This window comes from Lucilia sericata, unplaced genomic scaffold, assembly GCF_015586225.1.
Source record: "Lucilia sericata isolate MDLA Ls3-8-SP2 unplaced genomic scaffold, ASM1558622v1 Contig001646F_arrow, whole genome shotgun sequence".
NCBI classification, from domain to species: Eukaryota; Metazoa; Arthropoda; class Insecta; order Diptera; family Calliphoridae; genus Lucilia; species Lucilia sericata.
Window position 1 is genome coordinate 8,689 of NW_023995560.1, and position 15,147 is coordinate 23,835.

Below are 15,147 nucleotides of genomic sequence, written 5' to 3' on the forward strand. Positions count from 1 at the left end.
GAAAAAGTTGCTGTGATTCACACAACTTTTCTATAGAAAAAGTTGCTGTGATTCACACAACTTTTCTATAGAAAAAGTTGCTGTGATTCACACAACTTTTCTATAGAAAAAGTTGCTGTGATTCACACAACTTTTCTATAGAAAAAGTTGCTGTGATTCACACAACTTTTCTATAGAAAAAGTTGCTGTGATTCACACATCTTTTCTATAGAAAAAGTTGCTGTGATTCACACAACTTTTCTATAGAAAAAGTAGCTGTGATTCACACAACTTTTCTATAGAAAAAGTTGTTGTGATTCACACAACTTTTCTATAGAAAAAGTTGTTGTGATTCACACAACTTTTCTATAGAAAATGTTGCTGTGATTCACACAACTTTTCTATAGAAAAAGTTGCTGTGATTCACACAACTTTTCTATAGAAAAAGTTGCTGTGATTCACACAACTTTTCTATAGAAAAAGTTGCTGTGATTCACACAACTTTTCTATAGAAAAAGTTGCTGTGATTCACACAACTTTTCCGGCAATTTTTGCACAGAATAAAATACACTAATTCAAACACCGTTTTATTAGAAAAAGTTGCTCCGACTCTGGCAACTTATCCTTAAATAATTCAGTCCACATTTCATTACAAAAAGCCACCCTGATTAAAAAACTTTTTGTTTTGATTATTATTATGAACAAGACAGAACTGACCATGTTTAATATTTCTTTTGTTAGCCTACGGCTGCCGGCTGTCAACATATTGCTGCTGCCCCACATAAGTTTTGGTAAAAAAAATAATTAAAAATTTAGCACTTACCTGTTGCTGGAACTGATATTTGTTAACTTTTTTACCGTTTTAATTAAATTATTAAATCACTTTTATTTATTACCTATCTGTAGGTTTATAATTTTATTTCCATTTAACAATTGGCAAGCCACTTTTTTTGTTTATACTTTGTTGGTTGTTTTGATTTTTTATAATTTTTAAAACATTTACACATTTAACTATAATAAATTAACACTAAAAACCAATAATAATACAATATTTTATTTATTTAATATAACTAAAACTTTTTTGTTAATATTTAATACAATAATTTAACTAGAGCTTTCTACTACTCGTGGTGTTGTTTACAACTAAACTGAATGTAAAAAGGAGAAAATAAAAAAAAATGACTAGTGAAATGAAGGAGAGAAAGAGAGAGAGTGAGTGAGAGTTGTTTGTTTTTATTTGCTTTGGGTTGTTGTTTTGATTAATCTTTGACATACATACGTATATTGATCATCAAAATGTTGAATAAAAATTTTCGAAGGATATCACAGGATATTATCCTTTTTGGCCTGAACCAAAGTGTTTGTTGTTTTGACTAGATGTATAGCAGAGTGTTTTGACTATTTTAAGTTGACATTTATTAATTATTTAAGCAAATTTTTACAGGTTGTTTAGTATTTAGAAGTTAATAACAAAAAAATATTTTAAAATTGTACTAAAAAAGCGTACTAAGTCCATTTAAATTTTATATTAAACAACTTTTTGTATTAAATTTCAAAAATATAAACGAGTATTTAATTAAAAAACATTAAATAGATATTATTTTAATATTTTCTTTTGTTTTCAAAATAACACTCTAGTCCTTTGACTTATTAACTAATTTTTGGATATGCTTTATTCCTAACTATAGTTAAGTAATTACATACTTGTTTTCTTGTTTATTTTAATTTAAAGAGTATTTTTTTTAATATTTATATATAGAGGCAAAAATAATTTATATTTCTTTTACTAATTTATCTATGTATTTGGTTTTTCTTTTTTAGAATTTTTTTCCAAAATATATATATTGTCCTTTTAAGAGGTATACTAATGTATAGTTTCCTTTAATTATATTTAATTTATTTTGTATAGAATATAGAAACTTTAAAACATTATTAATTTGACGTTTTGCAAGGGAAATAAATTGGAAAAGGAAACGAATTACAATAAATTTCAAAAAATCAATATACATTTTGGAATCCTGTCGAAATCAGATTAACTATTTCTATAGAAAAGTTGTCTGAATCAAACCAACTTTTTCTAAAGGAAAGTTGTCTGAATCAGATCAACATTTTTTATAGAAAAGTTGTCTTAATTAAATCAACTTTTTTATAGAAAAGTTAACTCAATCGGATCAACTTTTTCTATAAAAAAGTTGTCTCAATCAACTCAACTTTTTCTATATAAAAGTTGTCCGAACCAGATCAAGTTTTTATATAGAAAAGTTATCTGAATCAGATCACCTTTTTATAAAGAAAATTTGTCTAAATCAGATCAACTTTTTATAAACAAAAGTTGTCTAAATCAGATCAACTTTTTATAAAGAGAAGTTGTCTAAATCAGATTAACTTTTTCTAAAGAAAAGTTGTCTAAATCAAAACAACTTTTTCTATAGAATAGTTGTCTCAATCAGATCAACTTATTCTAAAGAAAAGTTGTCGAAATCAAATCAACTTTTTCTATATAATATTTGTCTCAATCAGATCAACTTTTTATAAAGAAAAGTTGTCGAAATCAAATCAACTTTTTCTATAGAATAGAAAATCAGATCAACTTTTTTTATAGAAAAGTTGTCTTAATCCAATCAACTTTTTTTATAGAAAAGTTGTCTTAATCCAATCAACTTTTTTTATAGAAAAGTTGTCTCAATCGGATCAAATTTTTCTTTAGAAAAGGTGTTTCAATCGGATCAACTTTTTCTATAGGAAAGTTGTCTGAGTCAGATCAACTTTTTCTATAGAAATGTTGTCTAAATCAAATCAACTTTTTCTATAGAAAAGTTGTTTTAATCAACTCAACTATTTCTATAGAAAAGTTGTCTCAATCAACTCAACTATTACTATAGAAAAGTTAACTCAATCAAATCATATTTTTCTATAGAAAAGATGTCAATCGGAACAACTTTTTTCCATTCCCTTATCCATTAAATTTCCCTTTTTGTATTTGCTATTTTCTTAATTATACTAAAAAATTTTAAATTTGTACCCTACATACTTACTAGTTTACACATACAAAATACTTAAAGCGTTCAATATTTTTTTTTTTTTGAAATTCAATTCAAAACAATACGAGGAGTATCCAAATAATATCCAGTTGTTTCGGTTTTTTTGTTTTCTTAAATTCATCAATCTTTCATACTTGATAGTTAAAGCCACTTTTGAAAACCATTGCTTTTGTTTAATAAAGATCCTAAAAAGGAAAATAGACTGGTGTCGCGGACAAGAGTCTAAAGTATTTCGCAGGCATTCGAGTGCATACGATGTGAGTGTCGGCCATTGGAGGAGTGCGGTGTATAGCCTGAACAGCAGGGATGTATGGAAGCCGTATGGCGGGCATGACTGAAACTTTGACTTGTGCTGATTTTGGTGGAGGAGGAAGGTTCATGTACATGGTGACAAGGAGCGTGATGCATGGTGGGGGCGTGACCATGACTGTGCCTAAAATAAAGAGCAAAATTATACGATTTCCAAATTTAAATAAAAACTATATAAAAAAAAAACTTACCCATGACTGCATATATTGGAATCTGATATTGAATTTGCCATATGTCTAGGAGGTGGTGGTAGAAACAGTGGACAACCTCCCTCCATATCCATATCATCTTCACCATGCCCCTGACCCTGTATACGATCGCCAAAAACATCATGTATTCTCATGGAGTGTGATGTTTTCATTTGATGTTCACTCTCTGTGACTTCTTCGATCATTTTGTCCAATTTCTCTATAGCTTTAGTTTGTTTGGCCGCCAGAAAAGCTTTACGCGCTGCCTTAGACATGGGCAGGGGCGCTGACAGTGAGCGCATGGGTGGAGGTGAATGCATAGATATTGAATCCTTGGAGGTGGAACGACTGTCAGTAAATGCCAGTTTCTTTTCAGAGGTTTGCTGCAGCTGTTTTTGTTGCTGCAAATGTTTTTGTTTCATTTGTTGCTGCACCTTCTTTTGTGGACATACGGCGACTGGGGTAGGAGCAGTTGAGACCATAGGGGGACGAGTTTTCTCCAGCTTGTCCTGCGGTGTTGTGACATTTGTAATCCTAGGCGAAAATGTTATTTTTCTAATTAGAGATATCAATATAAGAAAGAGAGAGAATGAGAGGGAAAAAGAAAGAAAGAATGGAATGAAAGAGATAGAAAGAGTGAGTAAAAAAATTATAAAAGAGAAAAGGGTGTTATAAGAGAAAGATAAATGGGATGCATTTTAAAATAATTAAAAACTCTATTTTTCTCTGAGATAAAGTTGCCCAGATTCAGACACTTTTCTATAGAAAAAGTGGCCCAGATTGAGGCAATTTTTCTATAGAAAAAGTTGCTACTTTTCAGACAATTTTTCTATAGAAATAGTTGATCCAATTTAGACGATTTTTCTATAAAAAAGTAGCTCTGATTCGGAGAAATTTTCTATAGAAAAAGTAGTTTTGATTCACACAACTTTTCTATAGAAGTTTTTATCTTTTCTTAAAATCTTAATTGGTTAGTAGAAAATTTTTAATTAAAGAAAATTAATAAAGTTTTTAAAAAATCCAAAGAAGTGTTAAAAATCATGCTTTAAACTAAATCAGAACTTTCGGAAAAAACAGAACTCTTTCAACATCTGAACTTACTTTACACCTTTCAAAACGCTATTCAAATCTAGACAAAATAAAACCTCGCCAAAGAGTTGTGATCAAACTTCCTTATACTTGCTTTCATACCTGGTTTTTTGCACTTTCTCCACCGTTAGACTGGAAGTCGATGATGAAGACTTCATATTGTAATTATCACGAGCAGGTGCTGTTGATGGTGGAGTAGTCTGATCCATGGCGGCCAATTCTTCGGGAGTAAATTGATCGGGATTATTGGGTCGTGGTTTAGATGGAGCACTGCCAATGCGAAACGGTGGTATAGGACTGCAGGGACACTGTGAATTGTTGGCCAAAGAACTGCGGGATATTTGTAAATCTTCCAAGAACTCTTCGGTGTCTAAGATGAGCGAACCGAAGACATCACTAGGCGAACGCATGAATACATGACCTGTAGAATTTGATCGAGATTCTCGTCCTTTTTCTTGTGACACCATGCTGCCACCATAAAGTGAACGTACCGGTGAGTTTGCTATACTGCGGCGGGCTACATCTTTGAAAGTGACGGGGGAATAAATGCGACTGCGATCTTCTGTGAGAGAAGATGCATTCATGGAATTATCGACTTTAACTTCTGTAGAATTTTGTACTGCAATAGCAGTGGAGACGGGAGGTTTTTCCTTGGCTACCACCGGTTTAGGTGCCGGCATTATAGCCTTGGGCACAGACTTTGTAGCACCTATTAAGGCTGTTGAAGCCGAAGATGTCGCTGGAGGAAATGCAGATAACGGATGCACTTGAGCCATGGACAATTGCAATGGCTTACGATGTTCGCGCTCATCCAGCCAATAGGTTTTCATTGTTCCCTTACCCTTAACATCGATTTCACCACGTTCTGTTAGTCTATAGTTCGGTCCCAAAAACTCTTTTGTTGATTCGGAAACATGCACTTTCATAGCTGTACTCGTCGACTCCATGCGCGAGGCTGTATTTACAGAATCACCAAACAGGCAATAGCGTGGCATTTTAAGACCCACAATACCAGCTACCACAGCACCGGAATGTACACCTACACGTATACGTAAATGTTGACCCGTTGAGGGATCTTTCAAATCTGTTATAGCATCCACCATGTCTAAGGCCATGTCACACACTTTTTCAGCATGATTTGGATCTTTTTCTGGAGCTCCAGCTACAACCATATAAGCATCACCAATAGTTTCGACTTTATAGACGGAATTGCGTTCTGTTAACGTATCAAAAATGGAATACATGGCATTTAGCATGGAAACGACTTCCATAGGTGTAATGCGACTGCAGATTTCGGTGAAGGTAACAACATCCGAAAATAATATGGAAACACAGTCAAACATCTAGAAAATAATTGAGAAAGTTAGGGGAGATGAACTACTGATTCTAATATAGAACTGAACTAGAACTGAACTAGAACTGAACTAAAACTGAACTAGAACTGAACTAGAACTGAACTAGAACTGAACTAGAACTGAACTAAACTAGAACTGAACTAGAACTAACTAGAACTGAACTAGAACTGAACTAGAACTGAACTAGAACTGAACTAGAACTGAACTAGAACTGAACTAGAACTGAACTAGAACTGAACTAGAACTGAACTAGAACTGAACTAGAACTGAACTAGAACTGAACTAGAACTGAACTAGAACTGAACTAGAACTGAACTAGAACTGAACTAGAACTGAACTAGAACTGAACTAGAACTGAACTAGAACTGAACTAGAACTGAACTAGAACTGAACTAGAACTGAACTAGAACTGAACTAGAACTGAACTAGAACTGAACTAGAACTGAACTAGAACTGAACTAGAACTGAACTAGAACTGAACTAGAACTGAACTAGAACTGAACTAGAACTGAACTAGAGCTGAACTAGAACTGAACTAGAACTGAACTAGAACTGAACTAGAACTGAACTAAACTAGAACTGAACTAGAACTAAACTAGAACTGAACTAGAACTGAACTAGAACTGAACTAGAACTGAACTAGAACTGAACTAGAAATGAACTAGAACTGAACTAGAACTGAACTAGAACTGAACTAGAACTGAACTAGAACTGAACTAGAACTGAACTAGAACTGAACTAAACTAGAACTGAACTAGAACTAAACTAGAACTGAACTAGAACTGAACTAGAACTGAACTAGAACTGAACTAGAACTGAACTAGAACTGAACTAGAACTGAACTAGAACTGAACTAGAACTGAACTAGAACTGAACTAGAACTGAACTAGAACTGAACTAGACTAGAACTGAACTAGAACTGAACTAGAACTGAACTAGACTGAACTAGAAACTGAACTAGAACTGAACTAGAAACTGAACGTAGAACTGACTAGAACTGAACTAGAACTGAACTGAACTGAACTAGAACTGAACTGAACTGAACTAGAACTGAACTAGAACTGAACTAGAACTGAACTAGAACTGAACTAGAACTGAACTAGAAACTGAACTAGAACTGAACTAGAACTGAACTAGAACTGAACTAGAACTGAACTAGAACGAACTAGAACGAATAGACTGAATAGATGAACTCGCCTGAACTAGACCTGAACTAGACTGAACTAGAACTGAACTAGAACTGAACTAGAACTGAACTAGAACTGAACTAGAACTGAACTAGAACTGAACTAGAACTGAACTAGAGCTGAACTAGAACTGAACTAGAAGCTGAACTAGAGCTGAACTAGAACTGAACTAGAACTGAACTAGAACTGAACTAGAACTGAACTAGAACTGAACTAGAACTGAACTAGAACTGAACTAGAACTGAACTAGAACTGAACTAGAACTGAACTAGAACTGAACTAGAACTAGAACTGAACTAGAACTGAATTAGAACTGAACTAGAACTGAACTAGAACTGAACTAGAACTGAACTAGAACTTAACTAGAACTGAACTAGAACTGAACTAGAACTGAACTAGAACTGAACTAGAACTGAACTAGAACGGAACTAGAACTGAACTAGAACTGAACTAGAACTGAACTAGAACTGAACTACAACTGAACTTGAACTGAACTTGAACTGAACTAGAACTGAACTAGAACTGAATTAGAACTGAACTAGAACTGAACTAGAACTGAACTAGAACTGAACTAGAACTGAATTAGAACTGAACTAGACTAGAATTGAACTAGAACTGAACTAGTACTAAACTAGAACTGAACTAGAACTGAACAAGATCTTAACTAGCACTGATTTAGATCAGAACTAGAACTCAACTAGAACTGAATTACTTAGAACTGTACTAGAACTGAAGTAGATCATACTTAAACTTAAATTTGAATCGTTTCCTCTTACCTCACACGTATCTATTGGATTCTCTCCCCTTCTCAAACGATCCGCCACTTGTTTCGGTATCATCTGATATAATAACTCATCCGTTCTGCGCATTTCTTCATCCAGTTTTCTCATCGATTCTTCTAACTTTTTCGACTTTTGCTGCTCCTGATCTAAGGCCAATTTCAATTCAACCGATTGTTGTGTACCCGCCAACATAAGATCTCTGAAGAAAAAAAAAACAACTATAAATTTTAAAACATAAAAGTTAAAATCTTTAAATTACCTGCTGAAATCATGCATGGACAAATCATTAATGTACAGACCTGTCGTTATAAGAGAATTCAAATCCGGCATAACAGGTGTGCCCAAAAACATAATCATTCTCCAATTTTCCATATAAACCATTTGACCTAAATAAAAATGAATATTTTTTGCAAATGTTCAAAGAGAAAATAGAGAGCAGTAAACTAACCTTTCAACCTTAATGATTTCTCCGACTCTGAACCGTCATCATGTAACATCAATTCATTTGATTTCTGTTCCTCGTCTCTATCGGTTACCGGTTCAACCGTAACCAATTCAAATATATTATTCGTTCTATTTAAAATCTATGCGGAAAATGCAAACACATACATTCACAAGGTAAAACAATGACTAAAGAAATTCAATTACAATTGCAAAATGTTAATATTGTATTTGTGTGTGTGTGTGTGTGTGTTTATGAAAAGGACTCTAGTTAAGTGTTAGAGTTCTAATGGTTGGCTGCTCTATATAATGCATAAATACGTTAATAAGGTTTACTGAACTATGTACACAAATTAATTGTTTTCATTGAATAGAATGACAATAGAAATGAATGCAGAGGCAATGTTAGAAAAGCATTAAACCAATTAGCAATAGAATACTGCTGGCAGGCTGTCTGCCAGGATTGAATGTATGAGTATTTGTTGGGTTAAAAGAAATTGTCGTTTCGTCAGGTGATGTTAGAAAAACACTGTTTTTCACTGGTAACTACTGTCTGGAACTGCTCTATAACTTATCTGGATCTAATTTAAAACTAATCCAGAACTGATGTAGAGCTAGAACGATCTTGAACTTATGACGAACTGATCTGGAACTAATCGAGAAATAATTTGGAACCGATCTTGAATTAAATTACTCATGAACTGAACTAGGATATAAAATTCCTAAAAAATTTAAAAATTATGAAAAAAGTTTATGTTGTCTTCTACTCTTGGAAACAGTGTTCGCAACATTAAGATGCGGCAATGATAATTGGTGTTGTGTGTGTGTGTTTGTAAGTGTATGTATATATATGGGAAAACTTACCGTTTGAAATTTAAAGGCTATTAAAGGACGAACTAGATCGAACCATGCTGTGATTTTTTTACCCAACAACTCTGGCAATATGACCATTAAAGAATTTCCAATACTACGAACAACCATGTCAGCACTAAGGACAAAATGAACAAAATAAAATGTTTGCATTACAAAGACAAATGTATAGTGATGATGTCAACAGGGACCAATAACTCCTTGATGAATGAATGAAAAGGAAATGCGGGTTTGTTGGATGAGGATGACAATGATGTTGATACTGTTGCGAGCTAGCCACTTACCCAAACACTATACAAAATGGAAAAATCTCAAATAACACATGTGCACTAATTGGCAAATGTTTCTCTTCGCGTGTCATGGCCAACGAGGCCAATGTAAAGGCTCGATTATCGAATGTCAACTGAAATGTTACATGCACCGTATCGAAGAGTATTTCCTCGCGCACCAGTTCTATATGCATTTCTTTGTGATAGAAATAACGTGCCACCTCCCGTATTTGCCCCATGGTGTAGTATACAAAACCACGTCTTTTCGAGCGATAGTGTAGGGTTAGACCTTGTTTAGTTTCATTTTCACATATAAACGAGGGTGCACGCATGCGGGGATAGGAAAATTTCAAATATTCATGTAAATTATCGAGGCCATTGAGAAAGTCACGCATATGACGACCGAGTACGGAGAGTACACGATCATAACCATATTGTCCAACAAAGCCGACAAAATAGACACCCATTTGATCCATGAATTCACGTTCGGTAACGCCGAGTACCTGAAGAGAGAAAAAATATTTAAAAATAGGTTTTTATATGAGTTTGTTATGAGTTCGGGAGATCAAATAAGTTATAGTGGCACCCGAGATTCAGGTTATGTTCTAGTTCAGGTCTAGTTCAGTTCTAGTTCAGTTCTAGTTCTAGTTCAGTTCTAGTTCAGTTCTAGTTCAGTTCTAGTTCAGTTCTAGTTCAGTTCTAGTTCTAGTTCAGTTCTAGTTCAGTTCTAGTTCAGTTCTAGTTCAGTTCTAGTTCAGTTCTAGTTCAGTTCTAGTTCAGTTCTAGTTCAGTTCTAGTTCAGTTCTAGTTCAGTTCTAGTTCAGTTCTAGTTCAGTTCTAGTTCAGTTCTAGTTCAGTTCTAGTTCAGTTCTAGTTCAGTTCTAGTTCAGTTCTAGTTCAGTTCTAGTTCAGTTCTAGTTCAGTTCTAGTTCAGTTCTAGTTCAGTTCTAGTTCAGTTCTAGTTCAGTTCTAGTTCAGTTCTAGTTCAGTTCTAGTTCAGTTCTAGTTCAGTTCTAGTTCAGTTCTAGTTCAGTTCTAGTTCAGTTCTAGTTCAGTTCTAGTTCAGTTCTAGTTCAGTTCTAGTTCAGTTCTAGTTCAGTTCTAGTTCAGTTCTAGTTCAGTTCTAGTTCAGTTCTAGTTCAGTTCTAGTTCAGTTCTAGTTCAGTTCTAGTTCAGTTCTAGTTCAGTTCTAGTTCAGTTCTAGTTCAGTTCTAGTTCAGTTCTAGTTCTAATTCAGTTCTAGTTTAGTTCTAGTTCAGTTCTAGTTCAGTTCTAGTTCAGTTCTAGTTCAGTTCTAGTTCAGTTCTAGTTCAGTTCTAGTTCAGTTCTAGTTCAGTTCTAGTTCAGTTCTAGTTCAGTTCTAGTTCAGTTCTAGTTCAGTTCTAGTTCAGTTCTAGTTCAGTTCTAGTTCAGTTCTAGTTCAGTTGTAGTTCAGTTGTAGTTCAGTTCTAGTTCAGTTCTAGTTCAGTTCTAGTTCAGTTCTAGTTCAGTTCTAGTTCAGTTCTAGTTCAGTTCTAGTTCAGTTCTAGTTCAGTTCTAGTTCAGTTCTAGTTCAGTTCTAGTTCAGTTCTAGTTCAGTTCTAGTTCAGTTCTAGTTCAGTTCTAGTTCAGTTCTAGTTCAGTTCTAGTTCAGTTCTAGTTCAGTTCTAGTTCAGTTCTAGTTTAGTTCTAGTTCAGTTCTAGACTAGATCAGTTCTAGTTCAGTTCTAGTTCAGTTCTAGTTCAGTTCTAGTCAGTTCTAGTCATTCTAGTTCAGTTCTAGTTCAGTTCTAGTTCAGTTCTAGTTCAGTTCTAGTCAGTTCTAGTTCAGTTCTAGTTCAGTTCTAGTTCAGTTCTAGTTCAGTTCTAGTTCAGTTCTAGTTCAGTTCTAGTTCAGTTCTAGTTCAGTTCTAGTTCAGTTTCTAGTTCAGTTCTAGTTCAGTTCTAGTTCAGTTCTAGTTCAGTTCTAGTTCAGTTCTAGTTCAGTTCTAGTTCAGTTCTAGTTCAGTTCTAGTTCAGTTCTAGTTCAGTTCTAGTTCAGTTCTAGTTCAGTTCTAGTTCAGTTCTAGTTCAGTTTCTAGTTCAGTTCTAGTTCAGTTCTAGTTCAGTTCTAGTTCAGTTCTAGTTCAGTTCTAGTTCAGTTCTAGTTCAGTTCTAGTTCAGTTCTAGTTCAGTTCTAGTTCAGTTCTAGTTCAGTTCTAGTTCAGTTCTAGTTCAGTTCTAGTTCAGTCTAGTTCTAGTTCAGTTCTAGTTCAGTTCTAGTTCAGTTCTAGTTCAGTTCTAGTTCAGTTCTAGTTCAGTTCTAGTTCAGTTCTAGTTCAGTTCTAGTTCAGTTCTAGTTCAGTTCTAGTTCAGTTCTAGTTCAGTTCTAGTTCAGTTCTAGTTCAGTTCTAGTTCAGTTCTAGTTCAGTTCTAGTTCAGTTCTAGTTCAGTTCTAGTTCAGTTCTAGTTCAGTATATAAGAGATTAGGAAATTATAATAGGAAATGTGAACAAATATTTTATTAATTTTATGACAAAAGTTGCAGAACTTGTTGAAACTTTTCATCGTATCAATTTATCCTTTAATTCTTAATCAAAATCCCACAAAAACATCCAAAATTAACAACAATTGCTTTTTAAATACATATCAAAACTTTTCATATAACAGTTGTCCAGTTTTTATATGTTTCCTACCTGCTGTGCCTTCTTTGCCAATTTATTTAATAAATTCTCCGGATACACTTGATGGACACTAAATGAGGGTGAATCAACCCCAGCCTGTCGTCGTATGTCCTCCCATTTTTCCTCACCATACACTGATTTAATATATTCCGATAGATTTTCCAGTAGCAGGCCATACATGTTTTTTATTTATTTAATACTTGTTGTAACAATTTGTTTCAAATTATAATTTTCTCCTTCTTTTCTTATTTCCTATTTCTTGTATCCTGTTGTCCACTCACACGCACATACACAGATAAGACAAGTTAAGGAGGGGTAAAGTAAAATGGAAAACTTGACTTAACTTGAAGCCATTTGATAACAATTCTGTAGTATAATCAGGTTTAAGAAATATTTATTTATAGTATTTGCAAAATGTCCTTGTTGTTCTAAAAAGGGACCAACCTCCTGTCAACAAGAAGTTGATTTGCGGAGAAAGGACGTAGATGTCAACTTAACGTTTCTTTCCCTCTTTCTATATAAACTTTAATTAATTTCTTTTTAAGTATCAATGTTTTTCATATTGTTGTTGTTTCTGATGATGATGCTGGGTACTAAGTTGCTGCTGTGGGTTTTGTTGTTTGCTGCTGCTACTGATGGTCATCTGAAAAGAGACAAAAAGGAAAATTGAAGAATTATTAGGGTGAAATGATATACTTGGTGTTTTTAGTTTTTATGGGTCACACAGACCGCCTCTCTGAAAAGAGGTTATAAAATCATGAATGATACTAATCTAATGTTCTAATCGTAAGTGTTTCTGTTATTTGAGTTTTGTAAGATTTTTTTTTGGTAAAAATCTGTTAAAACTATAATAATTACTGAATTATTAGTCCATAATATGAAAGGATAATCAGAGTGCTATGACATTAAGTGTTGCTAGCGGAATTACATAACCGATTTCCGAATGGAACTAGAACTGAACTAGAACAGAACTAGAACAGAACAGAACTAGAACAGAACTAGAACAGAATTCGAACAGAATTCGAACAGAACTCGAACAGAACTCGAACAGAAATAGAACAGAACTAGAACTGAACTAGAACTGAACTAGAACTGAACTAGAACTGAACTAGAACAGAATTAGAACTGAACTAGAACTGAACTAGAACTGAACTAGAACTGAACTAGAACTGAGCTAGAACTGAACTAGAACTGAACTAGAACTTAACTAGAACTGAACTAGAACTGAACTAGAACTGAACTAGAACTGAACTAGAACTGATCTAGAACTGAACAAGAACTGAACTAGAACAGAACTAGAACAGAACTAGAACAGAACTAGAACAGAACTAGAACAGAACTAGAACAGAAATAGAACAGAACTAGAACTGAACTAGAACTGAACTAGAACTGAACTAGAACTGAACTAGAACAGAATTAGAACTGAACTAGAACTGAACTAGAACTGAACTAGAACTGAGCTAGAACTGAACTAGAACTGAACTAGAACTTAACTAGAACTGAACTAGAACTGAACTAGAACTGAACTAGAACTGAACTAGAACTGAACTAGAACTGAACTAGAACTGAACTAGATCTGAACTAGAACTGATCTAGAACTGAACAAGAACTGAACTAGAACTGAACTAGAACTGAACTAGAACTGAACTAGAACTGAACTAGAACTGAACTAGAACAGAACTAGAACAGAACTAGAACAGAACTAGAACAGAACTAGAACTGAACAAGAACTGAACTAGAACTGAACTAGAACTAGAACTGAACTAGAACTGAACTAGAACTGAACTAGAACTGAACTAGAACTGAACTAGAACTGAACTAGAACTGAACTAGAACTGAACTAGAACTGAACTAGAACTGAACTAGAACTGAACTAGAACTGAACTAGAACTGAACTAGAACTGAACTAGAACTGAACTAGAACTGAACTAGAACTGAACTAGAACTGAACTAGAACTGAACTAGAACTGAACTAGAACTGAACTGAACTGAACAAGAACTGAACTAGAACTAGAACTGAACTAGAACTGAACTAGAACTGAACTAGAACTGAACTAGAACTGAACTAGAACTGAACTAGAACTGAACTAGAACTGAACTAGAACTGAACTAGAACTGAACTAGAACTGAACTAGAACTGAACTAGAACTGAACTAGAACTGAACTAGAACTGAACTAGAACTGAACTAGAACTGAACTAGAACTGAACAAGAACTGAACTAGAACTGAACTAGAACTGAACTAGAACTGAACTAGAACTGAACTAGAACTGAACTAGAACTGAACTAGAACTGAACTAGAACTGAACTAGAACAGAACTCGAACAGAACTGAACTAGAACTGCACTAGAACTGAACTTGAACTGAACTAGAACTGAACTAGAACTGAACTAGAACTGAACTAGAACTGAACTAGAATTGAACTAGAACTGAACAAGAACTGAACTAGAACTGAACTAGAACTGAACTAGAACTGAACTAGAACTGAACTAGAACTGAACTAGAACTGAACTAGAACAGAACTCGAACAGAACTAGAACTGAACTAGAACAGAACTAGAACAGAACTAGAACAGAACTAGAACAGAACTAGAACAGAACTAGAACAGAACTAGAAACTGAACTAGAACAGAACTAGAACAGAACTAGACAGACTAACAGAACTAGAACAGAACTAGAACAGAACTAGAACAGAACTAGAACAGAACTAGAACAGAACTAGAACAGAAACTAGAACAGAACTAGAACAGAACTAGAACAGAACTAGAACAGAACTAGAACAGAACTAGAACAGAACTTAGAACAGAAACTAGAACAGAACTAGAACAAATTAGAACAGAATAACAGAACTTAGAACAGAACTAGAACAGAACTAGAACAGAACTAGAACAGAACTAGAACAGAACTAGAACAGAACTAGAACAGAACTAGAACAGAACTAGAACAGAACTAGAACAGAACTAGAACAGAACTAGAACAGAACTAGAACAGAAACTA

The 15,147-nt window shown here is 34.1% G+C and overlaps 1 protein-coding gene across 2 annotated transcripts; it reads right to left on the reverse strand.

Annotated features, from left to right (window-relative positions):
* Positions 1 to 2,803: 2,803 nt before the first annotated feature.
* Positions 2,804 to 12,789, reverse strand: LOC119612301 (soluble guanylate cyclase 88E). Of its 2 annotated transcripts, none has more exons than XM_037968065.1 (9): positions 12,165 to 12,789; positions 9,526 to 10,013; positions 9,236 to 9,359; positions 8,379 to 8,514; positions 8,190 to 8,316; positions 7,925 to 8,129; positions 4,709 to 5,949; positions 3,521 to 4,072; positions 2,804 to 3,453 (listed from the first exon to the last, which is right to left on the reverse strand). In XM_037968065.1, exons 1-9 carry the CDS (start codon positions 12,330 to 12,332, stop codon positions 3,243 to 3,245), a joined length of 3,252 nt encoding a protein of 1,083 aa, XP_037823993.1. In that variant the 5' UTR covers positions 12,333 to 12,789; the 3' UTR covers positions 2,804 to 3,242. The 2 variants fall into 2 exon arrangements, with proteins under 2 accessions (XP_037823993.1, XP_037823994.1); XM_037968066.1 differs by having other exon boundaries at positions 3,521 to 4,051; positions 12,165 to 12,332.
* Between the last annotated feature and the right edge of the window lie 2,358 nt (positions 12,790 to 15,147).

Coding starts and splice junctions, on each gene's coding strand:
- LOC119612301 (XM_037968065.1), bottom strand. CDS start 12,332: ATGTATGGCCTGCTACTGGAAAATCTATCGGAATATATTAAATCAGTG. Junction 9,360..9,525: donor CCATTTTGTATAGTGTTTGG/GTAAGTGGCTAG, acceptor TTTTGTCCTTAG/TGCTGACATGGTTGTTCGTA. Junction 8,515..9,235: donor TAGCCTTTAAATTTCAAACG/GTAAGTTTTCCC, acceptor TTTTCCGCATAG/ATTTTAAATAGAACGAATAA.